The sequence below is a fragment of the Carcharodon carcharias genome, chromosome 26 (assembly GCF_017639515.1).
Source record: "Carcharodon carcharias isolate sCarCar2 chromosome 26, sCarCar2.pri, whole genome shotgun sequence".
Lineage (NCBI taxonomy): Eukaryota > Metazoa > Chordata > Chondrichthyes > Lamniformes > Lamnidae > Carcharodon > Carcharodon carcharias.
Window position 1 is genome coordinate 27,447,652 of NC_054492.1, and position 26,690 is coordinate 27,474,341.

A 26,690-nucleotide genomic window follows, 5' to 3' on the forward strand; every position below is an offset into this window, starting at 1 on the left:
CTCCCTCTTTGGACCCCCATCTCCCATCTCCGGAAACCCACGCAAACCTCAGTGAGAGTTTTTTTAAAACAATGACAGAGCATAATTTTATTTCTAACTAAAGAAATATGTTTGAAAGAGTCAAAGAACATAGTGGGATGTTGGTGAATGAAAGTTGAAAATATTTGTGTGACGTTCCTACCCAATATTTTAATAGAGGCACGAATCCCATTTATTTTAATGCACCTCTATTAACATATTAAAGAAGATTGTCCCATAAATATACTGAGTGTTGTTTGTTTGTCATTGTCAATGGTCATTTCTAGCCTTGCCGATTTTAAGGTTTTAACATCAAATTTACAGCACAGAAGCAGATCATTTGGCCTAACCAATCTATGCTGGAGATTCTCCTCCACATAAGCCTCCTCCCACCCTGTTTAATTAATCTCAAGCCATCAGTGCAAGCAGGAAATCTTCGAAGTGCACAGCAGGCTAACTATAAGAAATAGGAGCAGGCCATTCGGCCTTTCAGGCCTGCTCTGCCATTCAATTAGATCATGACTGACTGCCTACCACATCCAACCAGCATTTTGAAAAAGGAGAAGACAGGTTAATGGATCTAACCGCTTTGACTTGCTTTGAGGACGTTTACAGACTCTCTCTTGAAAAATTATTTGAAGTGATCGACTCAGCATCCACTTGGCCCAGTTTATCCACTGGCAGCTTCAGGTTTTCAGCAGGGTCAAGGGCAGTTTGATGGTCTTTATTTGTTGATGTGCAGCTGGTTGGAATTATTGTAGGTGCATGTTGTAAAAGATTTCAGATCATAAGGGTTACATGCATTTAGTGTTACATTCCCATTGGAAGGAACTGTACATTGTAAAGCTGGACAGAGGTCCTCACAACTACAATAAAAGCAAAATACTGTGGATGCTGGAAATCTGAAACAAAAACAGAAAATGCTGAAAAAACTGAGCAGGTCTAACAGCATCTGTGGAAAGAAAAACAGAGTTAACGTTTCGAGTCCATATGACTCTTCTTCAGAGCTCACAAGTACTTTTGATTTTACGTACCTTTGACCCTTCCAGACAGAATTATGCAGAATGTACAGCACAGAAACAGGCCATTCGGCCCAACTGGACTATGCTTGCATTTATGCTCCTTCTCCCATCCTACTTCATCTCACCCTATCCTTCTGTTTCTTTCTCCCTCATGTGTTTACCCACTTCCCTTTATGAAAGCACACTGCGCGTGACTCTATATGTCTATCGAAATTAGGATTGGTCAGAGTTGCAATTGGCTCCCAGCTTCCAGAAAATGCACCTAATAGAGTGTTTAACAAAAGAACAAATAACATTTTGTAGTTGAGGGAGTAACGTCTATCGCCAAAAAATAAACTGGCATCATACCTTTTAGTAATTTCTAAATGTTGTTGTTGAAAACGGTGCTTTTGTGCAAAGTGAAAGTTGTAATACATCTTTGGTATTAGAATCAGCTGTCATCTTAATGTGTCCTTATTTTCAAAATGGTCATTGCACGTACCACAATAAAAATTTCAGTAGAATGGGATGTTTTTTACCCAGCATCCACAGCGGCAGAGAAACCATCCTATCTTCTTAGGACAAAGCAATGCAAGCATATTCCAGAGATAGAGTGCAAGTTATTCTTTAAAAGGTGCTTGGTGCATTAATGGCTATCTGTAGTTGTATAACTGATTATTTGAATACGAATTATTTGGTTGCTCAATAAATGTCTCTATTTTTGGGGATGTCAGTTTGTACAAGTTTGTGTTTCTCACCTTCAGTGACTGCTGAAATGTTAGTTGTTCCTGCACTTTCAGTTATAATGAGCTCCCATCTCGTTGCACTTTCAATCGGATTTGTTATTTTTGCCACTTCCGGGGCCAGTAGTTCAAAGCTGGTTTTCAGCTCCAGATTTTTTTTTTCCCTTTTCAAAGGTGTTTGTATGTTTTCTAACTCAGCATGTCTTGTGTAGAACGCTTTGAGATGCCTTTCTGCACATGGGAAATGCTATAGAAATGCATGTGATTGTTGTAGTTCAAATGGAGAGTTTGGCAGCCCCCTTTGTGCGCCGCGGTAAAATTGTCCCTATTTTCAACATGTCTCTAAAGAGACAGGCTGTGTACTGCCCCATTACGTACAACATATGAAAAGGAATAAGTCATTTTAGCCCTTTGAGGCCTGTTCCACTATTCAGTAAGTTCATGGCTAATCATCCACCTCACTCCATGCCTTTGCCCCATATCCCTTAATGCCTTCGGTTAACAAAAACCTATCAACCTCGGTTTTAAAATTATCAGTTGATCTAGAATAAATTACTGTTTGCAGAAGAGAGTTCCAACTTCTACCATTCTTTAGTGTACAAATGTTTCTAAATTTCACTCTTGAGAGGTCTGGATATAAATTTTTGACTCTGCACCTCCAGTCCCAGACTCCTCAAATAACAGGAATAGTTTCTCCCAATCTGTTCCCCTGCCATTTGTTTGCAGCAAGTCCACATCAGTGCAAAGGAGGTGCCTGCAAATAGCATTCATCAGCATCCATTTTTAGTCTTTTGTTTCCCAGGTCTTGGGTGGTATGAGGCTTGAGCCAAACCAAATCAACTGGTGTATGGTTCAGCATGTGCTTGCCTGTTTATACAGAGAAAGGTTTGATGGGCAATGTTTATACTGTACATTTACCTATGAAGCTCTTTGTCCACTGTTGGGATTGATTCTGGTTCACTTCTCAGCCAAGTCTGAAGCTCATCAGTGGTGGGATTGTGGATGAGTTTGCAAGATTTGCTTTCTTGATCATTTAAAACAAATCTCGATAAAGACCTTTGCCACTACATTTGCCATGTCACGAGATACGAGGAAACGGTGGACTTTCATATTTGAAGAACAGCCTTTGGGTGTCTATTTTTTATATTCGAGAAAGCTCTGGATGTTCCATCCAAAAACAAGCATGTCTGATCCCAAACTGGATGGGTGGGAACTTGATGTTTAAATGGTTGGAAATGAACCAGATATGTGTGTATTTGATTAATTCTGGTCCTGAAACAGATGGGCTGGGTTATATGCTGCTGTTAAAGTAGGGAACAAGGGAACTTCATATGAACAAGTTGAGCGTTTGTGCTCTCATATTGTGCAGTAATTTCTTATCTCTAGTTTCAGCAGAGAGTTTTGGGCACCTGACATTGTTCTAAAACTGGCAGCTGGATGCGTAACAAGGGTTGCACAGTAGAACGAAGTAGCATTAATGCATCTCTCTCCTCTTACCCCTGTGCCTTTGCCTTCTCTCTCACATTCATTCTCTTCCTCTTGCACACTTTATTTTCTTTCTCTTGCTCCTATGCCTCATCATTTACACTGTCTGTCCTTGCCTACTTGGTGGCTCTCTTTTTTATTTTTCGTTCACAGGACGTGGGTATCACTGGCTCATTCAGAATTTATTGCTCATCCCTTGATTGTCCTTGAGAAGGTGGCGGTGAGCTGCTGCCTTGAACCACTGCAGTCCATGTGGTGCAGTCCCACAGTGCTGTTAGGGAGGAAGTTTCAGGATTTTGACCCAGCGACAGTGAGGAAACGATGATATATTTCCAGGTCAGAATGGTGTGTGGCTTAGAGGGGAACTTGTTCTCTTTCATTCTTCTCTCCTTATTCTTACCTGGCTCTCTCTCCCTCCTTGTGTTCCCTTTCTCTCTCCCTGTCTCGTTCCCTCTTCCACTTTGTGCTTCACACATTCTCCTCTCCTATTGCACTCTTATGCTGCTTTGTTTCTGTTGTGCACACTTGCACAAGTGTATTCTACTTCCTCTCTCTACCTCACTGCATTTTTCCTTACCTCTTCTCAGCCAGTTTTGAGTGTGGGAATTGCAGCCGGTTCCTGCTGTTTACCTGCTGAAAAACACTATGGGCACAAGTGTGACTCCTGGCTATGTTTTTGATTCCTTGTGTCAGGTGAAGTAGCTGATCTCTGCCAACTTAACCTCAGCTGTGAAACTGCTGGAGTGTGAACATGGAGAGAGAGAGGGCATAGAGTGATGCAGCACAGGAGGAGATGATTCAGTCCACCTTGTCTGTGATGGCTCTGAATGTTCATTAGTCCCACGCTTTCCCTATAGCCCTGCAAATGTTTACTTTCTAGGTATAATTGTGCTTGACTATGATGCATTTCCTGGTTGAATGGTATGTTGTCGCTCACTGTCCAGGCTTGCAGGATGTCTGTCTGGGGTATGGAAAGCTAAACTGCATAACCCCAACTCGCAGCCAGTGCCTTCATGTTGAAGTGGGGGTGGTGGGGTGGGAGAGCGAAGGAAAAGTAATTTCTTTGAATGATCTAATCAAAGAGCTTGGCACAAAAACACAATAGGTGAACCAGGGCTAAATGGAAACGAGGCAGAAAGGTAATTAGATTATATTGCAAGGGTGAGTTTTAGTGCAACTTAACTAGGCTTGAAGTTTGAGTTTTTATTTAAAATGGCGGGAAAAGAACATTTTCGTCTAGGTTTCTGGTTTCTTTAAAAAAAAATTTTTAACTCAGGTTGAAAAATGTTTTGAACTCTGACCCGCATCTTACAGACATGGCGCAAATCCCAGTGCTCAGAAGAACCTTGTAATTAGGCAACATTTCAGAAAGAGCTTTGACTGGTTTCATGATGTGTAACAGCTTGCCCCATGGTCAGTCAGCGAGCACTGACTCTCTCTTGGTTGTATTTGCTCGAATGAAGCCTGGTCTGTGCTACATCCTTGTTAACCTGGTGGCTAGTTGTGCTATGTTTGTAGAATTATAGATGTTACAGCACAGGGGGAGGCCGTTTGGCCCATTGCACTAGTGTTAACTGTGGGTAGAACAGTCGCCTCTAAGTCAGAAGTTTGTGGGTTCAAGACTCATTCCAGAGATTTCAGCGTAAAAATCTAGGCTGCCGCTCCCAGTGTGGTGCTGAGGGAGTGCTACACACTGAAGGAGGTGCTGTCTTTAAGATGCAACTTTAAACTGAGGCTCTGTCTGCCCCCTCAGGTCGACATTAAAATCCCATGGCCACTTGTTAAACAAGAGCAAGGGAGTTCTCCCCAGTGTCCTAGCTAATATTTATCCCCAGACTACTACCTAAGAGAGACCATCTGACCTTTTGCTGTTTGTGGGAGCTTGCTGTGTGCCAATTTTCTGCTGCATTTCCTACATTAAGTTGACTACACTTCAAAAGTACTTCATTGGCTGTAAAGTGCTTTGGGATGTCCTGAAGTTGTGAAAGGTGCTACAGAAATGCACATCTATTTATCAGGGTTTTGCTTATATCCGGTCAAGGTATTGGTTTCTCTCTGCGGCATGGTTCATTGAGTGCTCGCTAGTGCCTCGTTTGAATGATGGTGAATGTTGTCAGACTCTTTAAGCATACATCTATAAAATATATCAGAGAGCACAGAGATCAAAAGAATTGTTGACTTGAGACAAACTGATGGGCACGTTCCTACAACATTAGACAACCTTATTTCTGTCCTCACTCAAATGTCCACACGTGGGCCCTTTTCAGAACAGGGTGCCAGATTCTGATCAGGAGCTGGTAACCTGTTCAATTGGCCTTGTCATTAACCTAGCACTACTGAGACCAGTGCCCTAGTTTTCTTCCCAGGTTAGGCATCAGTTATAGACTCATAGACGTTTACAGCACAGAAGGAGGCCATTCAGCCTATCGTGTCCATGCTGGTCAACAAAGATCTGATTACACTAATCCCATTTTCTAGCACTTGGCCCATTGCCCTGGAGGCTATGGCAATGCAAGTGAATATCTAAATACTTCTTAAATGTTACGAGAGTTTCTGACTTGATCACCCTTTCAGGCAGTGAGTTCCAGACTCCCACCACCCTCTGGGTGAAAAAATTTCTCTTCAAATCCCCTCTTAGTCTTCTACCTCTTACCTAAAAAGTGCCTTCCTATCCACCCTATCTATGCCCCTCATAATCTTATACACCTCTATCAGGTCCCCTCTCAACCTTCGCTGCTCCAAGGAAAACAACCCCAGTCTATCCAATCATTCCTCGTTACTCAGACCCTCCAGCCCAGGCAGCATCCTGGTAAATCTCCTCTGCACCCTCTCCAGTGCAATCACATCCTTCCTATAATGTGGTGACCAGAACTGCACGCAGTACTCCAGTTGTGGCCTAACCAACGTTTTATACGGTTCCAGCATAACCTCCCTGCTCTTGTATTCTGTGCCTTGGCTAATAAAGGCAAGTATCCCATATGCCTCCCTAATCATCTTATCTACCTGCCTGCTACCTTCATGGATGTGTGGTTATGTACACCAAAGTCCCTCTGATCTTCAGTACTCTCAAGAGTCCTACCATTCTTGGTGTAATCTCTTGCCTTGTTAGTCTTCCCCCCCAGTGCATTACCTCACACTTTTCCAGGATGAATTCCATTTGCCGCTGCTCTGCCCACCTGACCAGTCGATCGATATCCTCCTGCAGTTTACGGCTATCCTCCTCACTATTTACCACCCTACCAATTTTTGTGTCATCCGTGAACTTCTTAATCATTTGAGTTCAAATCATTTATGTACACCACAGACAGCAAGGACCCCAGCACACCCTGCAGAACCCCACTGGAAACAAACTTCCAGTCACAGAAACATCCCTCTACCATCACCCTCTGCTTCCTGCTTCTTAGCCAATTTTGGATTCAACGTGCCACTTTGCCTTGGATCCCATGGGCTCTTACTTTCTTGGCCAGTCTGCCATGAGGGACCTTATCAAAAGCCCTGCTAAGGTCCATGTGGACCTCATCAATACTCCTGGTTACCTCCTCAAAAATTTCGATCAAATTTGTCAAACATTTCCTTCCCTTAACTCAACACAGGCCAGGGACCGACTCTGGGATCTTCCTTGTTGGTCTGGTTCAGTTTTACGTCACCAGACAAATGCCTGAGGAAGTGCACAGATTCCTGTATTTGGTTGTTACCAAGGAGCGAAATGTTTTCTGGCTTATCCGTGAATAAAACTTGCTGTGACTCAGAATAATTGCATATGCCTCATCTAAGCAGGCTGAATGAGCCCTGGCTGTGATCCTGGTTTGTGCATTCTGATTTAATACCATGTGGTCATGGCAGGAATTATGCTTCAAGTTTCAACGCTGCTTGCTGAGCATGTCACATGGAGTCATTGCAGCACAAAAAGAGGCCGTTCAGCCCATCAATTCCATGATTTTTCTCCCCCAATGCTTGCATCCTGAAGACAGAGATATAACCTCGTGTGTCAGGTTCCTCCCAGTACCCGACCCAAAGGCAGTCCTGGTGTTGGCTTCATGATGACTCGCTGCTTTCCACTATTCTGTAGATACAACTTAACCAAGTGAAGGACTGTCACGCTAATTCTTCCCCTGTCATTCAGCAACTCAGTACAGCTCAATCGACCTTGGAAACTCGGTGTGTGGCAGGAGTAAAATTACTTTTCCCTCACTGACACCGTGAACTTCTGATTCAGTTTGAAAGAAAGACTTGCGTCTATATAGTGCCTTTCATCATCCCAGAATGATCCAAAGTGCTTTACAGCCAAAGGAGTACTTTTCGAAGCATAGTTACAGCTATAATGTATGTAAACGTTGACAGTTTGTGCACAGCAAGTTCCTACAAACAACAATGTGAAAATAACCAGATAATTTTCTTCAAAATAGCAATGGGATCCTTTACTTTCTCCTGAGAGATAGGGCTTCAGTTTAACATCTCATCCAAAAGAAGTGCCTTCAAAAGTGCAACACTCCTTCAGTTCTGCATCAGAGTCTCAGCCTGGATTATGTGTGCTCAAGTCTCTGGAGTGGGGGTTGAATCCACAACTTTCTGATTTACTACTACCCCTGGGGCTACAACTGACCGCTTTGTACTGAATTGTAATTACTTTAGTTCAACAATGCCACTTTTTTGAGGGATTAATATTTTAAAGAAAAAAACAGTGCTTTCTGATATGGGTTTGTGATCAATTTTGCTTCTTTTCAATCATGGAACTCAGCCTTGGCATTTACCACTGCTGACAGCTTTGATATAGAGAAGGGCACAATAATATGAGTGCGAGTTGTTGACACGCTCTCCGTGAGGAATGTGTATACTGAAGGTGTTGAACTTCATATCCTATTGTGCAGAGAGGGACTACTTGTCCCTGTCCTGCCCTTGAATCTTTGCACTCGGGTTGGCGAGCCAGACTCAGTTGGGCTGCTGGATTCCATTCTGAACACAGGGTCACTGTCTGCATTCGTTTCATTCACAGCCATGCTGATGTTATAGAAACCACTGGCCTTATCCCAAAGGCAGAATTGTAGACCCACGTGCTCCTGGGCTTATGTTCTTGGTTCCTGGAACTCTGGGCTTGTTTACATTATAAATGTGGAGCCGGGGAAAGGGAGACCTGTGGATTTGCATTTTGCTGCATTTATAAGTGACTTGAGACTGAAACGATGCATTGGCTGATCGGTCTTGGCAGTAGAATCATAGGATGTTGGTGCAGAATCAGACCATTCAGCCCAATGACACTGTGCCATTGTATTTCCCCATGAGACACTTTGTTTAATTCCACTTTCCTGCATGCTTCCATTTAATAATCTTACTTATAAACTTTCCTGCCAACTTTTTCCATGATTACATTTAGCTTTAGAATGAAAATTACATATGTAAACATGTTACATTGTAAACATGTCACACTGTAATTACACCATCCCACCAGTGATGGCAGGAAGGCATAACAAGTGTGACAAGTTTACATAGGCAGTTTATATATATTCATCTTACCAATTTCCTTTCAGTTTAAAAAAAAAATCCTTGGGCTGGGTATTTCTCTTTTTAAAGTGAGGTTAGTTCATAACCATCAGGAAAGACTGAACAAATTCAAGCTGTTTTCTCTTGATGAGCAGTGTTTGAAAGGTGGCATTTAAACTTAGGAAAGGGTTCAATAGGGTTGACGTAAAGAAGATATTTCCACTAATGGGGAGACTAAAACTAGAGGTGATGAGTATCAGATGGTCACTAATAAATCCAGTAGGGAATTCAGGACAAACTTCATTACTCAGGCAGCGGTTAGAATGTGGAATTTGTGACCACGAAAAGTTGCTGAGGCAGGCAAATAGCACTGATACATTTAAGGGACAGCTAGATAAATATAAGAGGGAGAAAGGAATCGAAGGATATTCTAACAGGGTTAGGCGAATTAAGGTTTGAACGAGGCTTGTATGGAGCATATGGATATAAGAATTTTACCATTTGAACTGTAATATAAATTGCTTATCATCTGTAAATGTTCTACTTGAAGGAAATTTGGACAGTCTTAATGGGTTTGAGTCCACAGCATAAAACTGGCCCCAACTGAAACTATTTGTGTTTGCTGCTTGCTTAACAACAATAAATGGACCTCAAGTGATAATCTCACTCAGAGGCGACAAGATGGTTGGGCTGGGGAATGGGGATAACTCCCTTTTTGATGACCCTTCTGATGTTGAACCAAAGCACGTTGGGGTATTGTGGAGAAAGCATCGCTCTCTATCTAACCATTGTTATGCTTGACTTTAGTTCAGACATTGGCCTAAAAGGAAAGGTGTTCCTTTCCCAGGAACAAAGTTCCTTTGCCTTGATGAGCACACAACTCCCAAACAAAAAGTGAGACAGAAAGAAATGATGCATGCTTGTAGCATTCCAAAGTACTTTTGTAATTTACATTATGTCTGTTTAAAACAACATTAGTTGACTTGCATTTTTCTGACTCATTCTTGGGCAAATCCCATCATTATAGTTATCTAGAGATTATTCATGTGGATAATAAAATTGATGTGTTTTTTTTATTCTTTTATGGGATGAGAGTATTGCTGGCTAGGCCAGCATTTGTTGCTCACTCCTAATTGCCTTTGAGAAGGTGGTGATGAGCTATCTTCTTGAACTGCTGCAGTCCATCTGGTCTAGGTACACCCACAGTGCAAAGAGCGAGTATCTTGCTATTGAACTTGAGTTCTGACTGACTTGTAATGCTTTCTTCTTAGGTCTCTTGATGGAAGGCTCCAAGTTTCCCATCGGAAAGGTCTGCCCCACGTCATCTACTGTCGCCTATGGCGTTGGCCAGATCTTCACAGTCACCATGAGCTTCGAGCCATGGAAATGTGTGAATTTGCCTTTCACATGAAGAAAGATGAGGTCTGCGTGAATCCTTACCATTACCAAAGAGTGGAGACACCAGGTAAGTGTACAACCCAACAGGTCCATGTTGGTGTTTATGTACCGTATGGGTCTCCTCCAAACCCTAGTTCAGCCATCAGAATATCCTTCTATCTCTTTGCCCCTCTTTATATATATCTAGCTTTCCCTTAAATGTATCAACGTTATTTTCCATCGCAGATGAATGTAGGGAGGGGAGTTTGGACAGTCAGTTGAAGATCAGACAGCATGGCTGCATTCATAGACGTACTGATGTGTGGAGGCGGCTGACGCCAGCTACCTTTTCATGAGGTTGAAGAATGGAGCAGGAAAGGAAGAAGGAATTTGTAAATCACCTTATCATGTCTCAAGAAACCCCAATTATTTATTTTCAAGTACAGTTACTGTTGGAAAACGTATTAACCAGGGTGTGCACAGCAAAGTCCCACAAACATTGCAATGAACAGAAGTGCATAAGAAATAGCAGGAAAAGGCCACCTGGCCCTTTGATTCTGTTTCTCCATTCTCCTAGCTCAATTCTGTCTTCTTGCACAACTCCAATTTCGCCAAATTCCATAAGTGCCCAAAAAATTATCGATCCCTGTCTTGAATGTATTCATGAATGCCATTTAATTTGTTTTGCGGGAAGCAAGTTGACCAAGACACCTAAGAGGGCTTCTTGCTCTTTCAAATGTGCTATGCAATCCTAAATATTCACCTGAAGAGACAGCCTCTGTTTAACCTCCTTGTTCAGTGGATCAACGCAGTACTCCCTCAGCACTGCACCGGTGTAATTATCATTACTCAGGTTTTGGAATGGGGCCTTAAACCAAAATGTTAAGACTCAAAGAGGTGAGAACTTGCCAAACTGACACCCATTTGGTACAGGAAGACCCAAGTAGGGTTTGGAAAGGGCACAACTTTAACTAGGGAAGTTCTGGCATTGGCTTCACATATAAAGGAAACCAAGTCCTTTCTATTCTTTGTGTGTTTTTCTTTACAGTTTTACCTCCTGTTCTTGTGCCAAGACACACAGAGGTGCCCTCTGAATTCCCACTCCTGGATGACTATACACATTCCATCCCAGAGAACACAAACTTCCCAGCAGGCATCGAACCACAGAGCAACTATATACCAGGTACTAAATGGTGCTTAACGGAACATTCTGGTAAATTACATTTCCTGTTATTTGCAATGTTAGAAATGCAAATTATTCCATCGGCAGACAAAATGTAATACAGTGGAAAGTAAATCGTTTTATCTTGGAGCAGAATTTGAAAGAACTTCACCATAGCATGCTATCAGACTGTAACACATCAGTGTCAAAAGTAGCTTCTGCATACTTGCATGAGATAGTTAATGTGGAGTACAGATTGTAAATGTCTTTAGCAGATTTTCACCTTTCACCATCACAGATTGGTAAAGGAACATAGTTGTTGTGGGGCACTATAGTTTTTGGTGAGTCTTTTGAACTGGTGGTAAAGGAGGTGCAACATGTCAGACACATTTCTTCTTTCCAAAGCTGGGTGTTGTATTGTAATTATGAGTTACGACTGCTGCAAGATAAGAAGGTGATTGCTAATATTGATTACGCGCCATTATCTCAGCTCCTGATATAAGCCTGAAAATCCAGAAGAAAGGATGCTGTATCACATGATAATTTTCATCTCCACATTTTCTGATATTATGAATGATTCTTTTGCTGTAATATGCTGCCTTGTTTTTTTTTAATCACCGACCATTGCTGACTGTAATGAGAGTTGGGTTTGCAAATTGATGTCTATGTTTGAATTCAGGCTGTTTGGACATTAAATGATTCCAGGCCGCTGCTGTATAGGTAATCATGGTGCCCAAGATCCCCAGTTTGGTTCCTGGCCTCTGCTCAAGCAACTGTTAAAGTTCTGCAGTTGGGTTCAGAGATGTTGGTATGGAAAGGAGAGAGTAGAAATAGTCAGGGTTTGTTGTTCCTGATCACAGTCCTGTGACACCAAGACAGTGACTGCCAGGGTTCATCCATGAGAAATGGCTGGAGAGTGACGATTCTCCATGGACCTGAAGCCTACCAAGAGTCAGTGTCTGTGGCAGGGCAAAGGGGCTGCAAGTGGCCAATTTAATTGCTTTATTGTGCAGGGTGAACTGTACACACTGGGTACAAAACCATCACCTGTATAGTGTGAACAATTAAAGACATTCTATTTAATAAGAGATCAAATCAGCAGCATTTCCATCCAATTTACACATGCCCTTCCCCCACTTGTTAATAACATGCCAGGTATCCACATTATATCACTGAGGAGTGACTGTGATACATCTTACGTTTTAAGTTTCAGATTTTTATCTCGTCCATTGTCCCTCCGCCTCAAAAAGCTAAATGAACATCCTTGAGTGAGGTGTGTATTAGACTTGTCCTTACGAAGGACCCCAACCCACAAACATTTCTCTGTTAATCTCTCAGTTGGAGGTATTTCCAGATTTTTATTTTTGCATCAAATTCTCAGCATTTGCATCCTTTTTGTTAAACCAGGGTTCAGCTCAACAACAGAAAATAGCATGCGGGTATAACCATTAGCATACGGGTATAACCATTAGCATGCGGGTATAACCATTAGCATGCGGTTGGTTGGCAGTTACTGTACAAAAAGCAGGTAGGTGGTAGAAGACCTCACTAGATTATGTGCACAGCAGCGTATCCTGCCCAAGGCTGTTTGAATATATTTCCAGCTTGCATAAGACATTTGAGACTGTTTGTAAGATGAAAGATAAGAGACCCAGATCCAGTGGATGCCCAAGGCCTGAGAATTCCTTTACCACAATATACCTTGCTTCAAACCACGCATTGAGTTAAAAGTTGATTTATTCATGATGCACAAGACAGATTTTATTTAAGTCTGGATGCGAATAATTTAAACAAACATAAATGTGGAATTTTAAACCCAATCTGTTAAGTGCATCATCTGTAAACCATGGCTGACAATGTTAAGTAACAGTTTCAGGATGTCACATATCTAAATATAATAGGATATTGTCAAACTTTGTATTTGTTATGTGCAGTGTGATGAAACTAGACCTTCTGCTAAAGGGCAAAAACCATTGGATAACCAATGGCCAAAGTGCAAAATCTCCAGAGGGAGGACAGATCAGTTTGGGAGAAGAACTGGACTCCAGTAAGATATCTGTGCCCTCCATCATTGAAATAGAATCTGTAAATGAAATTCAAATTGAAACAAAACATAGCCCAACCTTGGTCTTCAAAATATGTAACTGAGTGTTGCATTGATACATTTAAAAATGATGTTTCTTCCTTCTTCTTGGTTAGAGACACCACCGCCAGGTTACATCAGTGAGGATGGAGAAACCAGTGACCATCAGATGAACCATAGCATGGACACAGGTAATATGTGGCAAGGGAGTCATGTGTCAAATCTCAAAGACCCATGTAAGGAGAGAGCAGTTGGTGTGAAACTGACCAACTCAAGTTAAGTACAGAAGTATTCTAACTGGTGTCTTTGTAGCCATGGTTCATATGCTGTTAGAATTAGAGAAAGTGGGAACTGGTGATTTAGTACACTGTGCTTCTGCCTCGGAAGCTAAATTTTTGCCTAAGGCATAAGGCACTTTGCAGCGGCAGAATTGAGGGAACTTTATTTTACATCTGACTGTACTTATGTCCAGTGTCCAAATGCCCCAATGTAATCCTCCCCCTGGCATTATTTACTCCTAGATTTCTCTGGAATGGGGTTACCAAACCTGACTGGCCATATTCCTGGAGGCTTCAGCACATGATCTCCTGCCCCACCCACATCCACTATTGGTCACCCAACACATCCACCCTCACCACCTTCCACACCATACCAATCAGAAAAGAAATATTCAATTGGATGATTTTTGACTAGCAGTAAATTTCCAATGTTTTTATAATGAATAAAAGTGTTCAAAGATTTTTTTTAAAAAACATAATCTTTTAATGCCCCAGCTGGTGGAATTTAAATTCAATTAATTATTTTTTAAAAATCTGGAAGCTAGTCTCAGTAACAGTGTCTATGAAACTACCATTGATTGTCGTAAAAACCTATCTGCATCACTAATGCCCTTTAGGGAAGGAACTCTGCTGTCTTTACCCGGTCTGACCTTTGTGTGACTTGAGACCTGCAGCAATGTGGTTGACTCTTAACTGCACTCTGACATGACATAGCAAGTCATTTCAAGTTAGTTCAAAGGTGATTAGAGAGAGGCAACAAATGCTGAACTTGTCAGTGGTGCCCAAGTCCTGTAAAAGAATTTTTAAAAAATAACTTTTTCTAAATGAGAAGTTTCAACCCTCATCTCAGCTGGTAGCATTTGAACTAGTTTCTTTATTGCAAAAGCTAAATGACAAGCCTTGGGTGTAGGTGATCGTTAACATTGAAGAAAGTGGGAGTCAGGGTGAGATATATCAAGAACTAGTGATTACTTAACACTTTTAGGAAGTGAAAGTGAGAGGTGTGAGGTAGTGACTAAGGTAGCAGACACAAGCAATGAGGTTAGTCAATTCCTTTTAAAGTTAAAAGAAAAACTATTTGGATATTATATTTGAATACCGTGGAATTTAAATTATATTTCTGTTGACATTGATATTAATTTCATAGTTAAATATGCAAAGATATAAAATATTAGTATAAGGCCATCACTATTGTAGAACGCCTTTCTAAATGAATTGCTTCCCAGCCTTGATCCTTATTGCTGCTCCGTCTCTTCTTAGGTTCTACAGCTGATTTGTCTCCAAATCCCTTGTCGCCCACCCACAGTAACTTGGGTAAGTGCTTCTGTAGCTGAAAGGCCTCAGGCTCCTCAATCCAAAATGCAATGATTGAAGGGTTAAGTTTTCCTGGTTTGATAGGGTAGAAGTGGAGAAAATGTTTGTACTTGTGGGGAGGTCCAAAATAAAAATGATAGTGACAAATTCAATCTGGAATTCAGGAGAAGCTTCTTTACCCAGAGAATGGTGAGAATGTGGAACACTTAACATTTAGTTGAGTTAAATACCATAGATGTATTTTAGGGGAAGCAGGATAAACACATGAGGGAGAAAAGAATAGGAGGATATGGTGATGGGGTGAGATGAGTGGAAGAGGCCTCTGGTGAAATGCTAGTGCGGATCACTTGGGCTAAATGGCCTGTTTTGTGCTATAAGCTCTCTGTCAGGCCAAGTTTGGGTGTGAAAGATGAATCTAACCTTCATACTCTTTGACTGAGGCAGACACTGGATCATAGCACAGAAATAAGCACTTGGTTCTTCAAGGTTGCACTGGTTTTCTCCACAGCTTGGCCAAAGAGGTTGGCTTGAAGGAATGCAGCCTCACTATATTTATGCCGCAGTGTAAATGCATCCAAAATTTAACAAAACACCGCAGTGCCAAGTAAGGTACGGTGTCTCAAATCCAGCTATCGGAAAACTGGTGATGTCTGAAAACCAGACACTTTTAGGCTACCTTGCATGACTTTTAATTATCATTCGATGAGTAAAGTAACTTAGCGGCTTGTTCAGCTAGGTACTGCATTGGCATGGTGGTACTTCTACTAGATAGTGGCTTCATGTGCCTGTCTTTTCCTGCACTCCAAGTGGCCTGAGTGACCCTTGACCCAGCCCGAACTAGCTGACCCAGAAACCAGAAAGACCTGAAATCCAGCACGGGCTCAGTCCCAGGGTTGCCAGTTTTGAAATACTATACCTGTACATTGTATGTTCTCAAAGGTATTGTGTTTCTATTCTTCTTCACTGTGCTTGTGTTTACTAACATGCTTCCTCATTGTGTTTATTCCTTCCATTTTGAAGCCAAAACTTTGCTGCTCATATCTTAACTGACACCAAGTCCCATTCACCCATCACCCTTATCCTCGCTGACCTACACTGGCTCCCAGTCTGGCAACACCTTATATTTAAAATTCTCATCTTTCAGTCCATGGCCTTGCCTCCTCCCTTTTTCTGTAACCTCTGTCAGTCCTACACATTGTGGTGATCCCTGTGCCTCTCCAGTCCTGGCTTCTTGCACATCCTCCATTTTCTTTGCTCCACCATTGGTGGCCTTACCTTCAGCTGCCTAGTCCCAAGCTAAGACTCATCAGTAGCTCTCTTGCCTCTGAGATGGAATATTGCAGGTTTAACTTCCACTTCAAAAGCTGGAAGCATCACCTTGATTTTTGTCCTCTGTTGCAGTACTGAGGGAGTCTGCACTGTTGGAGGTGTATCTTTTTGGATGAGACGTTAAATGAGGCTCTATCTACCCTCTCAGGCATAGCTAAAAGATTCAACAGTGCTATTTGAAGAAGAGCAGGGGAGTTCACTTTCAACATTTATCCCTCCGTCAGCAGCTCTAGTTACGTCAAAGCTGTTTGTAGGAGCTTGTTGTGCATGGATTTGATGCTGTGTTTCCCACATTACACTTCAAAAAGTCCTCCTTTGTCTGTAAAGCTGTTTGGGGACCCCCCAAAGTTTTGATAGGCGCTATAGAAATGCAAGTCTTTGTTCTTCTGTCTTTTTAATTGTATTATCCAAACACTGCCTAGCCTGATAGCACCCAGTTTAGCAGAGATTGAAGCTGGGGCCTAAACATGAATTTGCAGCCACGTTTCATTGACCAGGTTCGGGAGTTGACAGCGCATACTTCGGAGCTGTCATTTCTCAAGTGATCAGAAAATTAAGTGAGGTTGGAAGTTCACCTCCAGGTCACAGAGTTTACATTGGCAGCTGGCCCACGGTTTAAGCTTTGTTTGCCTGTCATGGCTGAATGCTGCTGCAGTATACCGCCCCACAGTGAACAAGAGGCTGTTGTTTGATGTTGAACAGCAGTGGCTGAGCAGGGAGGCTGCAGGGCAGCTCTGTATTTTGCCAACTGCTGCTGGGCAGGGCTTGAAGTCTGGGAACTTTTGCTTCTAGCAATGTACATGTGCTAGGTCTGTTTAATTAGCACTTGAGTTAAAAATATAATGCATGTTGACATGCTGAAATTTATACTTTAAACTCAACAATGTCCACAAAGAACAATATATGGTTTGTGGGTTCCCCAGATGATTCAGTTGCTGACCCGAGCGTTTTACAGATTAAGATGAACCCAGGCTTGATCGTTACACTGTGTTGAGTTCATCGCTACCTATGGACTTGGCATCCCCAGCTTAAAGAAGGGGAAAATCAACTTTGTTTCCCACTCCCAGGGTGGACTTTTAAGAACCCATTGTGGAGGGGGGGCGGAGCCACAAAATGCAGTGAGCCGTTCAAAACTCCATTGACTTTGGGACCGTAAAATCCCACCAGTGTAAAGTTCCGCCCCTAATCTCTCTGCAATAATCCAGGCCGGAAAGTGCATGTTTGTGGATTTTTGGTAGGATAGGATCCGGCTCTTTTATCACGCCCTCCTTGACAGAATGGCATGGAAACACTCATCATCTTCAGTAATAAAAACAGAAAGTGCTGGAAAACCTCAGCAGGTCTGGCAGCATCTGTGGAGAGAGAAACAGAGTTAACATTTTGAGTCCAGTCTGACTCTTCTTTGGAACTCATCATCTTCAGGTCGCACTTGGAGAAGGGCTAGTGGAATAGGATCATACCCCAGTGAGACTGACGTACCTTGGTTGCTGCTGGGTCAAAATCCTGGAACTCCCTACCTGACAGCACTGTGAGTGTACCGACAGTGCTCGGACTGCAGTGTTTCAAAGCGGTGGTGCTCCGCAAACTTCTCAATTAGGGTGGGGCAATAAATACTGGCTTGCCAGTGATGCTATTATTTCGTGAATGACTGACTGACTGACTGACATTATAAAGAAAACTGGATTTTTAATCTGGGTTTTGATTAAAGTATACAAGATCCTGAATGGCTTTGACAAGGTGAACTGTGGGTGAGTACAGAACTAGGGGGCACTGTTTTAAAATTAGTGGTCGCCCTTTTAGGACAGAGATGAGGAGAAGTTTTTTATCTCAGATGGTTGTCCGACTTGGAATTCTCTGCCTCAGAAGGTGGGGGAGGCGGGGTCATTGAATATTTTTAAGGCAAAGGTGGATGGATTCTTGTTAGGCAAGGGAATCGAGGTATATTGGGTTTAGATGAGAATGCGGAAACCGAAACACCAGAAGATCAGCCATGATCTTATTGAATGGCAGAGCAGGCTTGAGGGGCCGAATGGTCTACTCCTGTTCCTATTTCTTATGTTCTCATGTTTTTGCCTCCATGAGGAAATTACCTGGTTTCAGGTGGGATGAGAAATGTGATACAGAGGCATGATAAACTGTGTGGGGGCAGGCTGGATGGACTACTGCATTTTTACCTGTCCATTATTGCTCGTATGTTGAACCAACTGGCTAGATAAGCATAGATGGCATATTGTTGAACTCTGACCTTCAGCTTTACTGGAGAGAGACTATAGGTTGGGGGCAGATTTTGTTCCCTTTCCATAGCCCAAGGGATAGTGGGACAAATGGAATGGCCTGAGCAAACCCTGCTCAGAGCAGGAATGCAGTTGGCCTGGTATGACAGTAACATAACGAGCAGTGCATTTTTTTTTTCTTGCAAATCTCCCCAAGAGCGGATGTCATAGCCAAAGAGAACTCTTAAGGTTTGCTCAGGGTTCTGGAGCAGAACCAATGGCCCTGATGACCAGTTCCTGGCAGCAGCGAGGAGTAATGTTGCAACTGTGCATCAGTTGATCAGGAGTGCAGACTCTCAAGAGAATGCCAAAGCTGCAAGATGGCATTTCTATTAATGAAATTGATCAGAACTAGTGGACAGTGTGGAGTAAAATGGGGTAGTCACCAGCTGAAAGTTTGAAATGGATGCCTGATTTTGGACCCAGCTCTCAAGAAATTTCAGAGGTCGGCCAAGCTTGGAAAGTTCAGTTTCCCTGCTTTGTCTTATTGGGCAGAGATGCTAATTGTTCAGGTTTTTAGTGAACCTTTTATCAGTAGCAAGTGGTAAAACCAATTTGAGGCGCCATTCCCACACTCTCTCCAACTCACACCTATCCGCTAGGTTTTGTGGGGAGGGAATGGTGTTTGGGAGTCTTAAATGTTCTGATCAAATTCATGAACTACCTGAAATGCCAGCCTACAGCTTTAGCGTTCTCTTGAGACCTTGTAACTCACACCCAATCAAATGTCGCTCCCTATAATTATATGTCATGTTGAACGTTTACTATATTTCTGGTTGTAATTTACACTTGTAATAAAGTGGAACCCTAGTTACCAGCTGTCAAAACATTGGCACTGTGCCGTTTGAAATAGTTCCCCGCTCTTTTCTATTTAATTCTGTTTCATACTTGGACTTCCTTGGCCCTGCTGTCTTTCTCCCTCAGCTGTCGCACGAACCCCTGGGCCCTTGGCTGTGGAGCTGATGAGTGGCAGCTGTTCTTCCCAATGTCTCTCTGTTTGGGGAGAAGTCACACAGACTTACCCTGAATGCCCAACTGACAAACACACTTAGAGCTCAGCAGGTCATAGAGTCAATCTTTGGTCTGCATTGGGGAAGATGGTCCCAACGGAAGTGCTGGAGAGACAGTAGCATTGTGGTAGCATTGCTAGACTAGTTAGTAATCCAGAGGCCGAAACTGGTAATCCAGAGGGGCAATTAAATTCATTAATTAAGTAAATTTAGCATCTGAAATAAAATGCTGGTATCCTTAACAATAATGATCACCAAACTGTTTTAAAAACCTATCTGGTTCACTAATGAAATTCGGAGGGGGAGGAAATCTGCCATCCTTCCTTGGTGTAGCCTGCACATGGTTCCAGACACACAGCAATGTGGTTGACTTTTAACTACCTTCTTAAATGGCCAAATAAGTCACTCAGCTGTATCAAATCACTACAGAGGGGGGAGCCCTGAGTTTACCCATGTCTCATGGACCACAGTAGTTAAAGATGGTGGCTCACCACCAACTTCTCCATGGCAACGAGGGATGGGCAGTAAGTGCTGACCTTGCCAGCAACGCTCACATCCTGCTACAGCTGGTTTTGGAGTGGGGAGAGATTGAAAAGATTTACAGTGGGTTCCAGCTCCCAGTCACCGTATTGTAGCTGTGGCTGGGATGTGTTTGCATGTAGACTGGATTGAGGGAGCCCGCTGACACTTGCCGCTCGGGTAAAGAATGGCTATTCTGGAGCAGTATGGAAGAGCTGCCAAAGTACCTGCAGGAGAGGAAGGTTGAGTACGCAAAACAGATTGGCCTGAATTTCACGCTTGGTATGTGTCCCAGGTCAGCAGGAGTGAGAGCGGATGTGGAATCCGCTCTCGCTCCCTGCCGTAGTCAGGTTGCAAACATGATTTCAGGCTGGGTGGCCAATTAAGGTCCTCCCAGTGTGAAACACATCTTCTGAATCGGCGGGAAGGGCCGGGCATGGGTCTTTCGGGGGCCGGGGCTAATGGTGACCTGGCAGGTGCTGTAAAACTGGCAAAGGCAGCTCCGTGAAGGCTGCCAGAGAAGAATCTTTAGGATTGGCCTGGAGACTGGAACAATGGCCTCACCAGTGGCAGCAAACATCAGGCGGGAGGGCAAATCAGGTGGGGCCCTTGCCCCCGCCCCGTTTCTCGAATGAGTGCCTCGTGATCTTCATGAAGGAGGTCGGTGTCAGGCGGGAGACTCTGGTCCCCAGGGATGGCAGGAGGAGGCCACTGTGCCAGACCAAAAAAGCCTGGGAGGAGGTGGCAGTCGAGGTCAGCGGCCACAATGTTTCATGGCACACGTGGGTGCAGTGCCGCAAAAGATTCAACGACTTGCGCTCGGCAGGGGTGAGTACCGAGTTGCCGTGGATCAGTGTGGAGAAGTGTTAAGGTCTGGCCATCCCCACCGTGGAGCTCAGGGGTGTTGGAATCTGAGTGCCACCTGTCAGTGAGGCCGGAGCTGGCCAAGGGGGTGAGCTCTGACTGCATGGACTGAGTGCCTTGTGGGTTGAGGGCCGTGACTCTGATGTGCCCTGCAAGGTGTTCCTCAGGTGGAGGCCAGGCTGCAATGGTGATGCAGGTAGAGAATGGGCTAATCAATGCTCCCCTGTCCTTTCAGGAGAAGAGGAGCCATAACACCATGGAGAGATCAAAGACAGGCGGAGGCCCCCTAAACCTCTTAATCTTGACGAGGTACGAAATGGATGCTTTGGAGCTAGAGTAGCCACCCACCTCAGTGCAGCCAGCCATGGACAGGCAGGGGGTCTCTGACGAAAGTAAGAGTGCAGTGCACAGAGGTGAGAGTGTCAGATTGTGCAAACCTTCTTGTGTAGTCTCTTCATTAATGGGAGCACCCATTGATCATTGAAAGACGACTGCACCATGTTGCAGATCTCCATTGTGTCACCAGGGCGCCTGGCATGCACAGTGACAGTGTGATGACTTAAACGAATGACATGTTGTTCTCCCTTAGATCTGCCAGCACGCACTCGAACACAGGGCCCCGAAGAGCCACCCTGGATGCCAGAGGACAGCTGGGCATTAGATGCACCCGCATCACACCTCCTCTCTGAACCAGCCACCAGCACTCAGGCATCAAATCGTCAGCTAAAATGTCGGTGCACTGCAGTGAGGGCACTTCACATTCGCTTGAGGAGCAGGCAGAGAGTGCCCAGGGCGCTGGCAGTCGGAGGACTGCTGGAGACCAGGACCATGCTGAACCAAAGGCAGATGATGAGCCTCTGGAGTTGTCCATTAGGCGGCAGATGCTGGATGTCCAACGGGATGTGTGGGAAGATCTGGCAGAGAACCATGAGGGTATGCGTGCCATGGCCTCCGTGATGGAGGAGTCCATGCAGAGTTTGAGCACTGCGGTGACCCTCATGGCCGAGTGCACTGCCTCCACCATTGAGAGAGTGGCGGCTCTCATGGAGAGGCAAATCCAGGGACAGAATCAGGGGTTCCTGGGATTGCGCTCGGACCTGCAAGCCCTCACACAGGCACTGAGCTCAGGTAATCAGTGTCCGTGTGGATGATGGATGAGGCATCCAGTATCCCAGCTAGGTCCCACCCATCAATGGTGAGCAGGGAGGTCCAGAGCAACCTCACTTTGGCGCATAAGCTGCTTGTTGTCCCTGATTGCTCCTTTCAGGTCACTCTGGATGATGGCAGCAACTTCTCCCCCCTTCTGCCCATGACTGTGGCATCTGATGAGGCTGCGGCGACTGGGGAGATACTAGCAGTGGCACTGGCCACTCCCTCCATGGTGGGGCCAGCACATGCTCCACTGACCAGAGGACAGCCGCCAAGGTCATCAAGGCCAACAAGACAGTGCAGTCAGCAGGCTGTCTCCAATGCTAGCGGTGGGGTTGGGGGGGTTGGGTGGGTGGAACAAGATGTCAAGTTCGAATAAGCAACCAGCAGCAAACTATCTCTATCTCCTAAACTCCTCACTATTCAAAATGGCAATGCTGCAGACCCTTTTCATCCCGCCCTTGGATGAGGTCTTCTTAAAAATGAGCTGCCCATTTTGCCCTTGCGACGAACGTGAAATCACATGGGCAGCGTACAACCTGGATCAGTTGACTTTTTAACGGCCTTAAGTGGTCCTTTAATTGTTGGCGGGTATGGCTCTGACACCTGCACGCACCAGCCGACCTGACGCTTGCAGGCATGCAGGATAGCGTCAGGACGCTCGCCCAGCTCCAAGTCGAGCTATTTCACTTCCGCTCGTGTCAGGCACACTTGGAACGTAAATTTCTGGCCATTGTGTGCGTGTGTGAGTGAGTTTGTGAGTGTGTGTGTGAATGTGGGCGGGCGAGTGTGTGAATGTGGGCGGGCGAGTGTGTGAATGTGGGCGGGCGAGTGTGTGAATGTGGGCGGGCGAGTGTGTGAATGTGGGCGGGCGAGTGTGTGAATGTGGGCGGGCGAGTGTGTGAATGTGGGCGGGCGAGTGTGTGAATGTGGGCGGGCGAGTGTGTGAATGTGGGCGGGCGAGTGTGTGAATGTGGGCGGGCGAGTGTGTGAATGTGGGCGGGCGAGTGTGTGAATGTGGGCGGGCGAGTGTGTGAATGTGGGCGGGCGAGTGTGTGAATGTGGGCGGGCGAGTGTGTGAATGTGGGCGGGCGAGTGTGTGAATGTGGGCGGGCGAGTGTGTGAACGTGGGCGGGCGAGTGTGTGTGTGTGTGAACGTGGGCGGGCGGGCGAGTGAGTGTGTGTGTGTGTGTGAACGTGGGCGGGCGGGCGAGTGAGTGTGTGTGTGTGTGTGTGAACGTGGGCGGGCGGGCGAGTGAGTGTGTGAGTGAACGTGGGCGGGTGAGTGAGTGTGTGAGTGAACGTGGGCGGGCGTGTGCCAGAATTAAATCCTGAGCGTGTGGGAACGAGTGTGTGTGTTTGCTAAGACTAAACCCGGTGCAAGTTTAAAACGTAAACAGGAAATGTTGCACTGAAGTGTGATGACTCAGTAGGCAAGGCAGAAATACTACACTTCCTGTTCATTAATTGCAGTTACAAATGTGAAGTGAGTGTACATCTGTCTTTGACCTTTTTTCTCTCTTACCCTCTTCCTCACCAGGACAGCTCGTTCTACAACACTACAGTGCCTCATTGCCTAGGCCTGGTGTAACAAACCCCCTCCAATTTTCTTCCATCTGTTCTGAAACTGATGACTCGCACTGTGATATGGTTTAAAAATCAGTCAAGTTTATTGGTTCTGATCTCTGTTGGACAATATACGTGTTGACACTGGGCAAGTGACTGTGGAATCAACTGCATGATTGTGAGAGAGTGAATGTATTCCTGAGATGCCCCCCTCATTTGAACATTTAAGAATCGCCTATGCTCATATCCGTCACTACCGACCCCTGTGCCCGACCTAATACGTTTTTTTTTTTAAAAATAGCCGTCTCGGGCAAGGTAATGTTTGGCTTTGCAGCTGTACCTCAGCGAGAGTCAGTGTTTTCTGAAGAGCAGGTGTGGAGGGAGAGATTGTAAGAAGACATCTGTTGTTCTGGAAGTAGGAGCTTTTATTCTAAAATGGGGATCAACCTGCTGGGAGGTTGCATTTTGCTACAGAGAACAGCTGTTCTGTACAGAAAAATGTGTAGCAGCTGTTCACTGAAGTGTGTGTGTGAAAGAGATAGGGAGGTGTGCGTGTGTGAGAGAGAGAGGTGGAGAGGACACTTTGTTCCAGAAATAGTCACACCTCTTAGAATAGGGTCAGTTGTTTTGGCCAGCAGTGGGGTAACAGGAGGATGTGACCATGAGTGAGGCAGGTAAAGGGATCAAGCAGACAGGAGTGGAAGAGCCTCAGACTTTGCAATTGTCAAACAGGTTTGAGGTGCTCAAAACTTGTGTAGACAAAGGCGAGATCACAAGGTGGATTAGCAGGCTGGCAATGGAACCATGGCACAGGAAGCCATTCAAGTGGGGAGAGCAAATAAGAATGTAGTGAGTAGTAGGGGACACGATAGGGGATTGCCACTGTTCTCTGCAGCAGTGAGCGAGAGTCCAGACGGTTGTTTTGCCTGCCCAGTGCCAGTGTTTAGGACATCTGCTCAGGGCTAGAGAGGAACTTAGAGTGGGAAGGGGAGGATCCAATTGTCGTGGTCTATGTAGATACCAACAACATAGGTAGAACTAGAAAAGAGGTTCTGCAGTCACTGAGGAGCCAGGCATCAAACCAAGAAGCAGAACCTCAAAGGTAATAAATCTACGGATTATTATCTGAGCCACGTGCAAATTGGCATAGGGCAAATGAGATTAGAGAGATGAATGTGGGAGTCTGGTGTGGGAGAAGTGGGTTCTGATTCGTGGGGCATTGGCATCAGCACTGGGGAAAACGGGGGCCGTACCATTGGGACGTCTACACCTGAACCATGCAGAGACCAGTGTTCTCACGAGCCGCATAACTAGGGAAATAGAGAGGGCTTTAAACTAAACAAGGTGAATGAAGGATCAAGCTTGGGTAGATGTTGCAAATCATAGGGTAGAGTCAATGCAGCAGAGTAAAATGGGAAACGAGGGTCAGAGAATGGCAGGAAGGGAAAGAGACAAAACCTAAGAATGCACCAACAGTCAAACTAGATGTTACAAAGCCTGCTTGAATGGCGCCCCATCGATTAAAAAACATTCACTCGCTCCATCACTGACTCACAATGGCAGCAGTGTGTCCAATCTACAAGATGCACTGCAGGAACTCACCAAGTTTCCTTAGACTGCACCTTCCAAACCCACATCCACTATCATCTAGAAGGTCAAGGGTAGCAGATATGGGAATACACCTAGAACCCTCCAAGCCACACACCATCCTGATTTAGAAATATATCGTTCTTTCACTGTCGCTGGGTCAAAATCCTGGAACTCCTTCCCTAATAGCACTGTGGGTATATCTACGCCCCATGGACTGCAGCAGTTCAAGAAGGCAGCTCACCACCACCTTCTCTAGGGCAACTAAGGATGGGCAATAAATGCTAGCCTAGCCAGTGATGCCCGCACCCCATAAATGAATTTTAAAAAACAAAAAGGCAAAACTAAAGGCTCTGTATCTGAATGTGTGTAATATTCGTAACAAAGTAAATGCATTGATAGCGCACATTGAAGTAAATAAATATGATCCGATAGCCATTACAGAGACCTGGCTGCAGGATGACAAGGATTGGGTCCTGAATATTGAAGGGTACATGACATTTAAGAAGAATAGGAAGCTAGGTAAAGATGGAGGGGTAGCACTGTTAATCAAAGATGGCACTGGTGCATTAGTTAGAGATGACCTTGGTTCAGGAGATCAAGATGTGGAATAGAATTGGTTTGAGTGGAGATGAGGAATAGGAGGAGAAGGAAGTCACTAGTGGGAGTGGCCTACAGGTCCCCTAAAAGTAACCATAATGTAGGACAAAGTATACAAGAAGAAATATTGGGTATTTGTGATAAAGGGATGGCAATAATCATGGGTGATTAGAGTATGAGAGGAAGCTATCTAGAAATGTAAATACAGACGGCAAGAGCTTCTTCAGGTATTTAAAAAGGAAAAGATTAAGTAAAGTGTGTGTTGGTCTTCTATAGAGTGAGAATGGGGAGTTAATAAAGAGATGAAATGAACAAATATTTTGCTTCTGTCTTCACTACTGAGGATACAAGAAACATTTCAGTAATAGCTGTAAATCAAGAGTTGGAAGGGAGGGGGAAATTTGGTAAATTACAATCACTACGGAAGCCTTATTGAGCAAACTGTTGGAGCTGTGGGTTGACAAGTCTCCAGGTCCTGATGATCTTCATCCTAAGGTCTTAAAAGAGGTGGCTAAGGAAGGAATTAGATGCGTTGGTGTTAATTTTCCAAAATTCGCTAGATTCTAGAAAGGTTCCATCAGACTGGAAAGTAGCAAATATAATCCCTCTATTCAAGAAGAGAGGGAGGCAGAAAACAGGAAAGTATGGGCCGGTTAGCTTTATGTCTGTCATGGAGAAGGTGCTAGAATCAATCATTGGATGTAATAGCTCAGCAATTAGAAAAACTCGAAGTAATCAGGAAGTGTCAACATGGTTTTGTGAAAAGGAAATTACGTTTAACCAATTTATTGGAGTTCCAGGGAAAGTGAAAGAACCTTAAAGATTTCATAAGATAAGGGAACTCTTGAGGGGGA

At 44.4% G+C, this 26,690-nt stretch overlaps 1 protein-coding gene across 1 annotated transcript in view; it reads left to right on the forward strand.

Moving 5' to 3' along the window:
- The window catches only part of smad3b (SMAD family member 3b), a 103,391-nt gene that overhangs the window by 61,061 nt on the left and 15,640 nt on the right, over positions 1-26,690 (forward strand). Inside the window, exons 2-5 of the mRNA XM_041175229.1 lie at positions 9,997-10,190; positions 11,151-11,285; positions 13,464-13,538; positions 14,886-14,939. Of these exons, the coding sequence (XP_041031163.1) occupies positions 9,997-10,190; positions 11,151-11,285; positions 13,464-13,538; positions 14,886-14,939 (458 nt within the window). The remainder of the gene's footprint in view (positions 1-9,996; positions 10,191-11,150; positions 11,286-13,463; positions 13,539-14,885; positions 14,940-26,690) is intronic.